The following is a 14,732-nucleotide window of genomic DNA, read 5'->3' as shown; positions in this document are numbered from 1 at the left end:
TTTTTCCATTAATGGAATTTATTTAACGATATAATGCGGAGAGCCAATCGTGCGCCGATCTTTCTTTCAAAATTTAATTCGTGTCAATTGGATGACTGGATAGAACGACTCGATAAATTAATTCTCAAGGTTTCGAATATTTTTTTTCCTTTTTTTTTTTACAATGTTTTTTCCTTTGACGGACAACCTCGCTCAATCCCACCCCCGCATTTCATTTCAAAGAGAAACGCCAATCTTCGCGAATATCAAGGATATCGTCGTGTCCTTGAATCGAACGGAACAAAGGATCGAATAAACCAAACACGCCGTGCAAAATTGGACGACCGAGTTACGAGCGCGTGATTCGCGTCAATTTTCGCGGTTTGCAACTTGTTGACACTCGGATAGTGAAAACTTTGTTCGATTTCCTCCTCTTTTTTTCACGTTTTCCTACATAAGAATTCACGAGAAAATTTCTGAAAAACTCTCCTCCATTTCTCCCATTTGAAAATTCATAAATACGGAATATATTAAGAATACGCGTAACGGAATAAATATCCGTGCATTTGTATCGAAATCAAAATAAAATCTCTTTCATTTTTCATATTCGGAAAAATGTACGGCGCACGCATCGTAATTACCCATCGTAAAGTATAATAAAATTGTAATAAAATTATAATATCGCGCGAATATTCCAAGGACGAATGGTTTTACGAGGCGAGAAGCGAAACGAGGATACGGGGTAATAAGGCCGTGGCGAAAAGCATGGAGAGAAGAATTTGATGGAAAATTGGTGGCGCGACGCGGTCGAGCACGCCCGATCGCGTATGACAAGTGGCCCTCAATGTCGGCACATCCTGCACCACGTGAGCGCCGGTTAATCGATACGTCCTTCGCTTAAACGCTGATTAGCGTCTTCGACACCGGCCGTGATTCGCAATCGCAACTTCCCCGGCAATAGATCGTCCGTTTTAAAACGCGAGATTGAATCGACAGCACTCCTATCTCAAATATTCTCTCGATTTTCTTAAATAATACGCGAATAACATCGAGAAAGAAAAGTGTAAACTCGAGCCACCTATTTTTGCGTTACTTGTTTTCCAAGAGTTTTTTTAGCGGGAAGGAGAAGGAGGAGATTGGGGATTGGAAATAAAGGATCGTTGTTTTTGCAGCATCATCGAGGGCTGAGCTATCGAAAAATATGGCGTCAGGAATACCGAGCGTTCATCAGAGGAAGCTTGGACCAGCGCCGATAGCATCCTTCGAAGACCTGTCCGACGAGGTGGAAAACGTGAGTCCTTCCCTGTGTCCTCCCCGAGTCTCCTCACTTCTAAGTCGGCTGTATCCGAGCGGGACGGAAGTGTGCGCGTAAGATCGTCCAAGATCTCGCCAAGATCACGCGCGTTCCCCCTTCCAAAGTCGAAAAATCTCCGCGTGTCCCCGTGGGACGGGGCGACACCTGTGTGTGCGTTGTCCGTCACCAACCAATCAACCAACCAACCAACCAACCAACCAACCAACCATCACACCCCAGTGACTGTGACTCGACACGACAAAACCAGCCTTACGAATTTGAATGCAGGGGGAACCGGCTGCGCGAATGCCAGGCATCGTCGAGGTCACCACGCCGGCAACGCCTGGTAGTTCGCTTAAGACACCCAGCACGCCGAGAATTGACATCAGCAGAGCGAGCAGTTCCTCCCACCATGAGGACAGTAACTCCAGGGATTCCACGCCCGAGAGGGAACTCCTCGCAGGTATTCTTCTGAACCGCGTCAAAAGCTTGTCACGTCGTTTCTCCTTTTTCTTCCTGCGTTCGTGTGTACCGTTTCGATAGAAGAAACGGTTGACGAAATGTGAGAGGGACGCGTTTGCGTGGTATTAAAAAGGGAATTCGATTGAACGTGGTATCCGTCGATTGTGGCATCGAAATCGTGGGTGGAGACAACGAGTTAATATTGCGGAGATGGTTACTTGAATAAATTTTATCGTTCGAAGCATATACGAAAAGAGATTAATTTTATTCGATGTTTTAACTAATTAACTTTTCACCCCGTTTTGGTGAACTGTATGAATACGTGTATTGACATTTAAACGATATTTAAAACGCTCGAATAACATTTATTCGTATAGTTGATCGCTGCTCTTCGTACGACCATTATAATTATTCTTTGAGAAATAAATTATTCATCAAACTTTATTCTTCGCCACATAGTCTACCAACCGGTATCATATATATTAATTTATCGGAGAGACTTTGTATATTTTTCTATGTGGAACATTTTATTATTATTTTATTACTCGTTATTTTAACGACAATTTCGTTGCTTGTCGGTAACGTCGTCCAAGAAAATTGGCGCGAAACTTCGAACCGTATCGGTATTCGATTTATCCTTTTCACACGTATCTCAGCGCCATCGCGTCAAGTTTCTGAAACGACCATATCCGCGCGCATTGTAAAGATGGACGGGGTCACGTGAATAACACGACATCCTCGAGTTTCCAGCCCCTAACGAAGTACGGGAACGATAATATCGCGAGTGACTCATTGCCAACGAGTTAGGGTTATTTGAGTTTCGAATTAACAATTGGATCTGACTCATCCATCGACTCAGAGCCCTCGTGTTACGACACCGCGGGGAAGAAAGAAGAAGTTTCCACGTGGGAGGGAAATTGGAAGTTAAATCGTTTCTGCGAGGGGAAATTGAATTTTCCACGGTCGCGAGAAACGTATGACGAGATCCAATTATATCGCCGGATAGTGTTTCGTTAGTTCTTGCAGTTTCTATCTCTGTCGCGTGCAAATTTTCGAACGGCGAACACCTCGTCGATGCGACAAACTACGTGCTTTTATAACACAACCGTCTGGCAGAAAGTATTCGATCGTATATAGGAATCGATATATTTTTTACATACTTCCATGCCTATCGATTATTTCTGTATCGATTTCGATGAAATTTTCAGGGTGCATACAAGTGACACAAATCGTGACAAAATCGTTTAATTTTTCAGGATAAAAGAAAAGTTTGTAAAAAGGTTTGTTTATTTTCTTCATCTTTTTCCGTCTATCTGGTAAAGTAATCCTTCCAAGTTTTCAAAAAGGAAACTCGAGTCGTTTGATCAATTGAATTTTACGAAAGTTATTCTATCTTAAAGGAATACTTTTTGCCAATATTTTCTTCTCCTTTTCTTTTCTGATGGAGTTAAAAGGGAAATAATCCATCAAAACGCGTACTCTCTTCGATTTCATAGTTGAGTGGAGACGTTCTTTAGTTTACTTTTCCGCGTATAATTTACCTTTCGAGTTAAAAGAACAGAGAGTACGCAGCTGTAGCAAACCTCTACACACGTGTGCATTTGATGGAATCTATCGTAAGCGTACAACTTTGATCACATTCAAACAAATTCTAGGATGTAGCGTAGAAGATGGATTAAAATATCGATCATGCGTAGTATTACGAATGTTTCGTAACGTGTTGAGTAGCAAAACCTAAACCTTTCTTTTCTTTCGATTAGTTTACAGTAGCTTAAATTAGAGATATCATTGAATTGTAGAAAGATCGTAGATACGACTCGTATCGATTCGAGAAACAAAACGATTCTCTCTTTCGTCTATAGCGATTAACTTAGCTAATTAACTAATCCATTATTAAAAATATCATCGAATTGTAAGAAGTTAATATCGATTTATTTTCCTCGATTCTCTTTCGATATAACGATTAATTTAACTTACATTAGAAATATGATCGAATCGTGGATGTGACTCGTATCGATTCGAGAAACGATCCTCCTAGACTCTATTTCGATATAGTGATTAGCTTACTGTAGCTCGAATCCGTTAGAAATATCATCGAATCGCGAAAAGATCATAGATGTCACTCGAATCGTTTCGAGAAACGACGATTCTCCTGTTTCGGTGTAGTGATTAGTTTACAGTAGTTGGAATCCATTAGAAACATCATGTCGAATCGTGAAAAGATCATACATGTGACTCGTATCGATTCGTGGACGATTCTCCTGGACTGGCACAGAAGAAGAAGGTTACCACGAGGCTGGGTCACGATCGATCCGAGAAGAGAACAGAATACGATGTGTTGTTCACCGTGTTGTTTCTAAATGCTCTCTCGAGAGATAACGCGAGCCCTGTTTCTGCTTGCGCGCCACGAATTAATACGCATATACATTACGGAGAGGTCTCCACTGCAAGTTTGTCCTATATTCGAGGGGGCCTTTGTCGCGAGCATACTCGATTCAAAAAGCGACATGATTCTCGATTGCCTCGTGAATCTTCTCCCTTTTTTCGTCACTCGTTGCATTTTTTTCGCTGATCCGTAACGCGATAACGAGTTCATCGGATTCGATCTTTTTACAATTTATTAACGAGCGATCATTTCTTTTTTCCTCTTAGATTCGAGTTAACCTTTTACGCGTTTTTACACGTTGATATTGATTTCAAAGATTTTATCGTTCGATGGAAGTTTCATTTGATTTGCATTTACCGCACGCCAATAATTTTTAGGTTATATTAACTGCGATGTGCAAAAAATAATAAACTGCTGAAATTTTAGGAATGATTTGTTAATCATGTGCGATAATTGGGCAAATATTTGATGAAGGAAAGAATTAATATGAAAATTGGAGAAAATGATTCGAAGAAAGAGAGATATGCATCATGGTATAAATTTGTTCGATACTCGAACATGATGTCAAAGATGCATCCACGTAGAGAAACAACATTTTCAGAAATAATTGAATCTTTTTTTTATTTGTGAACGGACTTTATCACGAGAACGAAGCAGCCTCGTATTTTTTTTTTTTAAATATACATTATCGTAAATTTCAATTGACGTGGAAAGAAAACGAGACGATGCCTTATGCCAATCCAACGATTTTTATTACTTTCGAAGTTTGCCAATTAAACAGTACCAGGATGAATGTAGAAACGAAGGTTTTATATTCGTTGAGTTTTCGTTTGAAAGTAAAAAGTAGGTAGCGTATCCGTAACTAGAATTTCGCCTTTATAACCTCTTCGGGAACGCTGACACATGTGTATACCTTTAATTTTTTAAATTGAAATCGTTCTAAGAACAAAAGAAACAAATTTGTTCTCTCTTTTCGCGGAATCTTTTAATAATAAAACCAAAAAAAAGAAAAGAAACACAAATAACATTTTACTTTACTTTCATCGCTCATATATATATATATATTCTTAACAACTTACCCGAAGAGGTTAACCGTAGTTGGAAAGAAAATGAAATAGAAATTCTTCTTCGTGTAGAACTCGTCGATCCTTCTCGAGATGCATTGATTAATATTAACATAACGAATTTAAACGAATTGGCCAGGCGGAGAACCTCCACCCGGATGCAAGCTGACTCTGGGCTACAAGGAGGACGCCCAGGATCTGAGATCGTCGACGGAGGAGCTCGACCTGCAAGATCCGATTCACGAGCAAGATCTGAAAAGGGAATCGAAGAAATTGGCCAAGAGGCGGAAGGAGGATGGTTCTCTGTCCGACTACAGCGGCAAACAATTGGACAGAGAGCGTAAGGACAGCAATTGCTCGGAGATTGTCCTATTGAATATCAGCGGCAGAACGTCCAGGCTCTCGTCGGTTGGCAGTCAAGGTTCTGGGGCGTCCGGCAAGCTCTCCGTCGTGTCAGCCACGTCGTCCAGGTAATTTCAAACGACGCTTTCAAGAACTCTCCTTACCACTCCCTTAACCAATTACACACAAATATATATATCGCCAGGTCACCGAGCCCGCACAAATGTCTACTCGAAACGTCGTTCTGCGGAAGCAAGCCGACCCTGGCCGATAACCTGATAGAACCGTCGAAGCCGGAGACGGACGATCTGGAGAAGATCCTGTTGAAACGAGAGGCGGACACCACGAAAGCGTTAATCCCGGACAGCATAAAGGTGTCGATGGTGGATGGAAATTTGAAGCCCGATCCGTTGGATAAACCTAGGAGGCGGGGGCGAGAGGAGAGGAAGGAGATTTTTAAGAGAGAAGTCGAAATAACGAAGAGATTTCTCGAGAAGGTCAACATACAGGTAACGGACGAACCTTCTTCCCTTCTTCGTCGTATCGCCATTTCTCACCTTCATTTAATTAATAGGTGCCGGTGGTGAAGAGAACGGAGAATACAACGGAGCAGCAGCAGTTGGCGAGAGGTCAACAGGCGCAAGAGGTGCAGAAACCGGCCACTCTGGATTTCAACGACAAGAGGAAGAAGGCGCAGAACTTCAAGGAGATCGTGCAAACAACCCCGACAACGAGCAGCGTGACCGGCAGCCCAAAGCTGCCCAGGCATCAGAAGGTCCGCGACCTCGAGGGGTCCCGTACACCCAGCCCGTCCTCCGTTTCGAGAAAGAGCAGCTTCACCTCCCTGTTCAAGGTATCCTCCTCGCGACCAGCGTTGTTACACTGCTCCGTATACCACTGTACAATTGTAACAATTTATCATAGACACGTAGAGAATAGTAACGCATCGACCGTGTCTCACCGGCTTTGTCTCTTTGTAGAAGATCCGCTAGCTTAGTAGAGAAGAAATCTCGAACAAGTGCATGTACTTGACCACCGCGTGTTCAACTTTTAAGGCCCGCACAGACAGCAGTGTGTTGAGCCCAGAATCACCGTCGCCCAGCACCAAGCCTCGCCGTAGCTTGACCTCCAAGATCAAGGACACGACCGAGAGTCTGCGCAGCAGGTCCAAGTCGAGGGACCGGGTGACTCCCCCGGGCGAGAAAGGTTTGAGAAAGGAGTCGAAGAACAAGGGCGTGTTCTCCTCCACGCTGAGCCTGTTCAAGAAACGCGAGCGCAAGAAAAGTTACGACGAGGCGATCGCCGCCTCCTGCACCTCCGCCGAGCTCAACGCCGCCCCACCGCCTGCCGGCCACCCCTCGCTCGACAGCATCGGCCACGTCGAGTTCCGGTTCAACGCGGAGAAGGAGAGCCGCAAGGACGACTCCATCTTCATCAGCTTGCACGCCGACGACAGGAACTACGAGGAGGCCCTCCCCTCGGAGAGCGTCTCCATACCCCTGGAAACGCCCACGAAACTGTTGGACGAGTACGAGTCGGAGCCCCGTACAGGGAGCATCGTCACGGAGGTGTCGATCGAGCACTACCCACCCCCTCCATCCTCCTCGTCCTCCTCCTCCTCGAGGATAAGGACCGAGGCGTTGATCGAGACCAGCTCGAGGTCGTACTCCAGGGACACGGTGCAGATACCGCGGAGCGGCTCCAAGGAGTCCGAGATATCGAGAAGCTCGTCCAAGGACTCGAAACTGAGCGGCCAGGGGAGAGGGGCGGGCGAGGTCAGGTCGTCCTCGGAGGGGAAAGCTTGCGCGGAGCACAGCAGGGTGTCGAGCAGCTCGTCCAAAGACTCGATAGGGGCGAGGAGGGACGCGACGAAGCCGAAGAGGAGGAGCAAAGAGGCGGTGGAGTCGGTGGGGAGAAGGGACGAGGGCGCCTCGTCGAGGCAAGCAAGGGAGCACGCGGAGGTTGGAAGCAAGAGGCAGGACCTGTTGGACGAGGGGATCAAGATCGGGGATCAGGAGCTGGCGAAGACGCCGAGCGTGATCTCGGACCTGGATCGCAACAGCTCGGAGTCGGAGAGGGACTCGGAGATCGAGTTCATCAGGAACAAGGTCGAGAAGCTTGCCGAGGAACTGCCGGACGAGAGGAAGGGCCTGTTCTACGAGGAGAGCTTCGAAGAGGATCTCCCCTACATCCCGACCACCCTCCCCCTGGAGAAGAGCGTGGCTGTGCCGATCCTGCCCGTGAAACAACGACTCCAGGAAGTAAGGTAACCGAAATTACTCCCCCTGTTTCTCCCTCCCTCATCCCGACCACTGGTTGAACGAGATTGCCCGTTTAGAACGATACCGATCGAGAGGCCGCGCTCCACGACACCGATAAACCCGACACTGCTCGACGAGTTCGTGATGCACACGTCTCTGGACGAGCGTCGCGTGGAGAAAATGAAGATATCGTTGCCCAGGGAAGAAAGTTTCAAGCTGAAGAGCCCCAGGAAGCACGCGGCGAACACGTTCATGGAGTTCGCCGGCAAGGTGCCCGACGGGGGGCGGAAAACCGCGGGCAAGTCGCCGAGTCCTCCTCCACTGCCACCGAGGGCCACGGCTAGGCCGAGCAATTGGATCAATTTCGAGGAGATACCGGAGAAGAGGAAAGCGCCGAAAAGGATTCAAACGATCCCTCGGCCGGAAGACGAGGTGAAATCAGGTGGATACAGTTACGTGCAACCGGAGGAATGCAGGTACGCGTCATAAAGATTCTTCGAAAGCGATCTCCACAACTCGTTCGGATTGAAATGGAATCGAAAGAATGACACCGAGCGGTCCAACAGGTGCGAGTGCCACGAAGAGTCGCGACGAGCGTCGATGAAGGAGGCGACCGCGACGAGGGCATCGTCCTCGTGCAGCAGCAACGGGGAACGCGCTTGCAACGGTGACAACTGTACGGTGCCTACGTCGACGTCCCTGGACCGTGCCAGCATCGTCAGGTAAACACGGCCGGGTAGGATTGTCGATCAAAGTCGAATCGGTACGAATAGAACAATCGTCGAAGACGCTAGTGATGAGTAGAGGTCTGTTTCTGTACTTTCAGTGACAGCTCGTTGGAGTATAGCCTGAGCATCGAGGAGAACAACACGACGCAGCCGTTGTCGGCGAAGCCGTTCAGCATGGATCTGGACGTTAGGTCGAATCGGTCCAGTATCGTATCCCAGGACGAGACTGACGAGACCCTGCACCAATAATAGTTTCTTCACGGCACGCCTCGCCTTATTATCCTCTTGTCGATCGGAACGAAGATTCTCTCCTTGTTGGAACCGTTCTCGTTTGCACCTTTAGCCGGCCCGAGTCTCCAAAGCGTCGTCGAAACTGGATAACGAATCCACTCTGCTCTCTCTCTCTCTCTCGACTCTTATTTTCTTTCTCTCCATCGAACTTTCTCCATTAAACCGTCTCACGATTCTATATGTCAATTTCAAAGTTTAACGCTCGTTTAACTGCAATTTTGCGCGCGGTTATATTTGTTATATCTGATCGAAGACAGAGTAATTCGTTATTCGGCGAAATAAATAATCGCGTTAAGTGCGTTCGGAATAGAGCTCTTATTATATAACTCGAGTTTTCTTTCACGATTCCAAATGCGTTGAATTCAAAGAGACCAAATTTAAACGAATGTATTCGCAACCGAGTTATTCTAAATTAAACTCGTGCTCGGCTAGATAGTAAGAGCTCTGGTATTAGAGTATTATATCTATATTGTGTAATCGTTCCGATTTTCCTCGACTTTTCTCGTCGTTGTCTACGAGCCTGTCGTCCTTGTTTGTATCAGCCAGTTATCGAACATCGAACGTCAATGCTAATTTTTAATCGCGCTTCGTAGCCGATTTTACGAAAAAACGCGAGCACACACACATTTGTACATAACCTGTAACGATTTCGAGAACATTTTAATCTAAGGGCGTAATACTTCCGCGAGAACTCGTTCGTTCTTTCGTTACTAGTTCCCTCGTCGCGCGTCAATCCTTAAAAAGTGAGAAGAAAAACGATGCTTTGCGCGCGTGTTGACCGAATGCTTCCTTACGAGAGCGAAGATAGCATTACGGGAGATCGAATCGCGGACGATGATTCGTGAGAGAGGATCGATTCCTCGGTTTTTCGAAGCTTTTCGAAGTTGAGATCCTTCATCGAATTAACTCGGAATTAAAAGTCGACTGTCGACGCTTTACGCTAGAAAAAGAAAGGAAATTAGTGGATAGTTTATTAACGATCGCGTTTAGATCGTGTTGAAAGTATATGATATAATAGCGAATAATGCGTTCAAATATTTTTGCGACCAATTGTAGACAGTACCTCGATAATATGCGTGTTCTCGAATATCATTGGCAAACTTCGTAGCAGCGAGCTCCTTCCGTTTCCAGACCGATAAAGAGAAGAGTATGTTATTTTGTCGATCGTCTGGTGTAAAAAAAAAAAAAGAAGAAGGAAAGAAAAAGGAGCGCGTCACGAAGAGAGCTTACTTTCGATTCTTCATATCATGTAGATAAAGATTTAGATCTGTAAGTGCCACGAATGTAGAGAATCATAGAAAATTAGAGAAATTATAAGAATGATTGTTGCGTTAAATCAATCGATTTTTGCGTGTAACACGTGTTCTATCAAAATAGTGTTAATCGCGTGTACGCGAAAATCGGCGAATATTCGAAAATTTCATTGGACGCATGTGATGCGCATCGTCGAAAGATCATTCTCTCGGTATTATACGCGTGGATAATTGTGATTGCGTGTATGCGTGCATATCATTCCATACCACGTTCATAAAATTAATTTTTATTTTCCCTCGGATTTATCGCAATTTATCGAGCTTCGAATTTCGAAAATGTGAATATTGTCCACGGTCATCGTTCACGAAAGAAAAATGGCAACGATCTCCCAGGATATTGAGCCGACGAGTATAAATAGCGAAGATATCGATGTTAGACGCTTATAATCGCGACAAAAATCAAACGATCATAACCGACAGAATCGATCCGATTGCGTTTCGTTCAAGTGCTTCGATTGCTTCGTCTCGCGTCACTGGAATAACGATCATTCTTTATTTCGAGTCTGAACTAACCATGTGATAGCTTATCTGAATTGTTTTGTAACTATTCACGCGATAAATTTCAATCACTTAGGCTTCCCGATCGATGTTTCGTCTAAATTGCTTTTGTTAAATCAAATTTGAGTGTTTCGGAAAATAAGTATCGCGGAAAGATTCTGTTTCGTGAAAGTCAAATCGAAAAGTACAAGATAATAGAGATAATTGTAACGTTGTTCGATCGTCGTTAATTGATAAGAAAGAATCTTATCGATTGATCGCGATATATCACAATTTAGCGTGAATAACGGATTCGATAATGAGAATAATAGTCAAAAAATGAAAAGATGAGACAGAGGATGAAAGAAGAAAGTTCAACTTTTTTTTTTTTTTTTTTGCATCGTTATTCGATGATTAATTAAATTATCGGCAAGAATCAATTAGCTAGATTGATCGATTATCGAATTAAATTATTATATCGATTATATTTATATATATTATATTAATCGATAAATCGAATTAGCGATAATATCGGAGATCGATGAAACCGCTTTTATATCGCTTCTTCCGTTTTAATGGAAGGGGAAAAAAGATAGGAAAGAATGTAAAGGTTGTTGAAAGATTCTTATGAAAAATATCTCCTCTTCGATATTCTTTAGCGATACACATCACTATTCGTAATTATACTTTTTAAAATATGTTCAACGACAAGCGGTAACCGAAATAATTCGATATTTCTAAAATTGCGTAAATAATGAATTAAAAAAAAATGCATATCGCGGAAAAGCATAAGAGAATGAGAATAAAATCAAATAAAATGGAAAAGAAATAAAAGAGAGAGGAAGAATGAGTGAGAAGGAAAGCGAAAGCAGACGGAGAAAGAGAATAAAAAAGATTTTGCGTTTTAACGAGTAGCTCAATCATTTCAAATATATTCTCCTTTTTTTCTTTTTTTTTTGTAGATAGGTGACAGTATGCTCTCTCGCCGTCAAAAAGTTGCCCTGTACGCTTGTACTCGCGTATCAAAAATTAAGGAATGAATCTGTGGCAAAGAATCGTCCACGAGTCTAAACGAGAAATAAATTTTTTGATATTAATCGTGGAAATTTCAGGGAGTATTCGGCAAAGGGAACACGAGTCTTCCAACATAACCTCTTCGAGAAATAGTTCTCGACGTGAGATCGATCGACTCCAGTGACGCGATATTTCGACATTTTTCCCTTAATCGTTTTTAATATCGATAAAGAAAAATCTGTGTTCGAAGGCTTCGAGGCCGATCTCAAAGGATTTATCATTATTATTATTATTACCTTCGAACTTATTGAAATAAAGATACGTCAAAATATGTTTAGATCGTTCGGTCGAGTTTCCCTTTCGAATAATTGTAAATTCAATTGAAATCGATAATTGTCGTTATAATATATCATCGTGATCGAATGTATCCCGCGATGATGAAAATAAGAGAAACGACAAAGCGGAAACAGGATTGATATTTTATCGTTAATGCACGAAATTTAAAAATACTTCCCCACTGCGATAATTATTATACATACTATCTCTTCTGGGCACGAGAAAAGATTGAGGAGAAAAAAATAGGGATAAAAATCGCGTGCGAAGGAATTAAAAAAAAAAAGAAAAAAAAAAGAAAAAAGAAAGAAATCCGTAGAAAAAGCAAGAAGCTTCGTCGTGGACGGCTCTAAGCCTGTTATTTTCTGTGTGTGTGTGAGAAACTGCAAATTATTTATTCCTATAGAGTCTATTCTTATAAATATATATATATTATATATCTTTCGACTGAGTTTCGCGTCGATTTACCGAAAATAATGTTCGTATCCACATTCGTTCGTAAAACGAATAAATTCAAAGATAAAAAAAAAAGAAATCAACATTTTTCGCTGTATATATGTATGTTTATTCTTAAAAAAATTATACGGTTATTATATATATATGTATGTGTATGTATATATACGTATATACATACATATATATATATATAAGTACATTACAAAGTATAAATAAGTAAATAAGTAAATAAATAAATATATATATATGTATAGAAAAAAAATGAAGAACAAAGATCAGCAAAAAAAGAAAAAAAAGAATGGAATGTATTAAAAGAATAGCGTATGCTGCATATATATGATATTTCGAAGCACATCTGTTTAAGGAATTGTTACAGAATGATTCAATAAATATTATCTTAATATCAATTTCATGCTGATAATTCATGGATGAATCGTTAAACATGTACGAGAGAAGTTTTCGATTTTCGATCTCGATCCAAAAAATATTCTTCATTTATTCATCTAAGTACTTTTAACTACTCTGTACCAAATCATTGTGTACTAATCTGATTTCATTTAATATATTGACTGTTAAGCCTTTGAATTTTGGATTTTACAGTTATTACACCATCCCTCTTCGTTTCATCTCTCTTCTCCTCTTCTTTCGAATCTATCACTATCGGTTGATCTATATCGCGTAAAAATATCGTGGATGTTGTTGTCGGAGTTGTATTATTATTTTCTTGCATCGATTGCTGAAATCGTAAAATTAATTCGAATAAATATCGATAGTAAAGATAGATATCGATAGATAGTACTATAACTATATAAAAAATGATTGCTTGTCTTAAAAAAAAAATAAAAATAAAAAGACGTAAAATTACCTGCATGACGTTTAATAGGAACAGGAAAGCAAGTAAAGTCAAGGCGCTAAGTGCAGCTCCTTTGTCATTTTTATTTTTGTTACTTCTGAAAGTTTACAAAAATTCGATCTAATTTTATTCTGGCTTATTGTATATAAGAGAAATGAATAATAATAATAAAAAAAAAAGAAAATTATGAAACAATATTTTATTTCACCCTCGTGAACCATGATAGTATCCTCCATATTCGCCGTGATGATATCCTCCAGAACCGCTATGGTATCTATCAATACCGGAATGATAAGGATCACTCAAGCCTCCGAGATTCATCAACGATTTGAATGTCATCTGCAAAAAAAATTGTATCATATTGATGTATTAAATACGAATGCAATATTCAAAACTTTTAAACTCGCGAATTTCACAAGTTGTAATATTTCGTAAATTACTTATACAATATATTATTTATCATTTAGGTTATGAAAATTTCATAAAAATATCACAAAAAATCGTTTCGATGTAGTTTTTAGCACGTTAAGTTTTGAAAGAATCGTCACACTGAAAAGCATAAAATTATGCAACAAAAGAATAGAAAGTTTCGAATATCTCACCTTTAGAAAATCGTTGAATGAAAAATTTTTGTCTTTCGCAATATATACCCGAACTCTTTCAACGACTCGTTAAAGTCAGACTGTTTCGTCGAGAATTATAACGCTCGGTTCCTTTAAACTTTCTGTTATGCCTCGTAAATTTCTTGACGCTCATTAACGACATCGTCTTCGTGTATACTTTGTCCACGTTTACATCGAATAAATATACTCATTGTCCCGGAGACAAGGAAAATTTTCACAATCAACGAGGTTCCGGACTCATTATTCTTTCATTCTTCTGGCTATATGTAATTGTACGAGACTAACGAAGCACATAAGTTCAAAATATCGGTTCAAGAAGCAAGTAGGATTTTAGTAAGTATTTCATCACTTTGTTTGGAAAATTTTATACTATAAAGAAAACACATATAAAAGTATAAAATTTATATGAAAATATTAAAATTTTAGAAAAGATTTTGCATACCTTTATTCTATTTCTGATATATTTACATCGAAAAGTCTCACTTCGACTCACTCATTACTATAAATGCAATTTTATTCCGAATTTGAAATTTCTGATACTCTTAAGAATGATGTCAAAACGATAAGAAAATTCTGATATAAGCGATACATAGAACAGAAAAATGTATTAAATATTATAATGTTATAAATATAAATCAATCTATATCTTTGTCTTGCTATTACGTTTCTTTCCTTAAATCCTACAAACGCAAATATATTTTGTTTGTCGATAAGTTAGATAGCGATTGAAAAATTTTAATCAACGCCATCTCGCGTTTGGATCACCGAAGCTTCGACTTGTTACTAGTATAGCAGGATGTGCAAGGAGGTATGTAACTAATCATGACGTCACAGACAAGGAGAGCAATATTGCGCG

The 14,732-nt window shown here is 41.1% G+C and overlaps 2 protein-coding genes across 9 annotated transcripts in view; one reads left to right on the top strand and one right to left on the bottom strand.

Annotated features, from left to right (window-relative positions):
• LOC107995892 (uncharacterized) overlaps positions 1–12,985 on the top strand; it is a 22,630-nt gene extending 9,645 nt beyond the window's left edge. For 3 of the 8 annotated variants that reach the window (XM_028665698.2, XM_028665697.2, XM_062082403.1), the window contains 9 exons: positions 1,152–1,270; positions 1,562–1,736; positions 5,325–5,655; positions 5,733–6,036; positions 6,102–6,380; positions 6,583–7,793; positions 7,866–8,264; positions 8,355–8,510; positions 8,615–12,985. In XM_028665698.2, the coding sequence (XP_028521499.2) occupies positions 1,181–1,270; positions 1,562–1,736; positions 5,325–5,655; positions 5,733–6,036; positions 6,102–6,380; positions 6,583–7,793; positions 7,866–8,264; positions 8,355–8,510; positions 8,615–8,765 (3,096 nt within the window). In that variant the 5' untranslated portion in view covers positions 1,152–1,180 and the 3' untranslated portion in view covers positions 8,766–12,985. Of the gene's footprint in view, positions 1–1,151; positions 1,271–1,561; positions 1,737–3,091; positions 4,965–5,324; positions 5,656–5,732; positions 6,037–6,101; positions 6,381–6,582; positions 7,794–7,865; positions 8,265–8,354; positions 8,552–8,592 lie in introns of those variants that run through there. The other 5 variants (XM_062082405.1, XM_017053623.2, XM_017053624.2 and 2 more) reach the window with 4 other exon arrangements.
• LOC107995256 (uncharacterized) lies at positions 12,486–14,566 on the bottom strand. Its single transcript, XM_017052641.3, has 5 exons — positions 14,319–14,566; positions 13,856–14,245; positions 13,462–13,592; positions 13,266–13,350; positions 12,486–13,136 (listed from the first exon to the last, which is right to left on the bottom strand). The coding sequence occupies exons 3-5, from the start codon at positions 13,590–13,592 to the stop codon at positions 12,954–12,956; spliced, it is 399 nt and encodes a 132-aa protein (XP_016908130.1). The 5' UTR covers positions 13,856–14,245; positions 14,319–14,566; the 3' UTR covers positions 12,486–12,953.
• Between the last annotated feature and the right edge of the window lie 166 nt (positions 14,567–14,732).

Source organism: Apis cerana, linkage group LG11, assembly GCF_029169275.1.
Source record: "Apis cerana isolate GH-2021 linkage group LG11, AcerK_1.0, whole genome shotgun sequence".
Taxonomy (NCBI): Eukaryota; Metazoa; Arthropoda; class Insecta; order Hymenoptera; family Apidae; genus Apis; species Apis cerana.
This window is presented reverse-complemented; position numbering and strand designations above follow the sequence as displayed.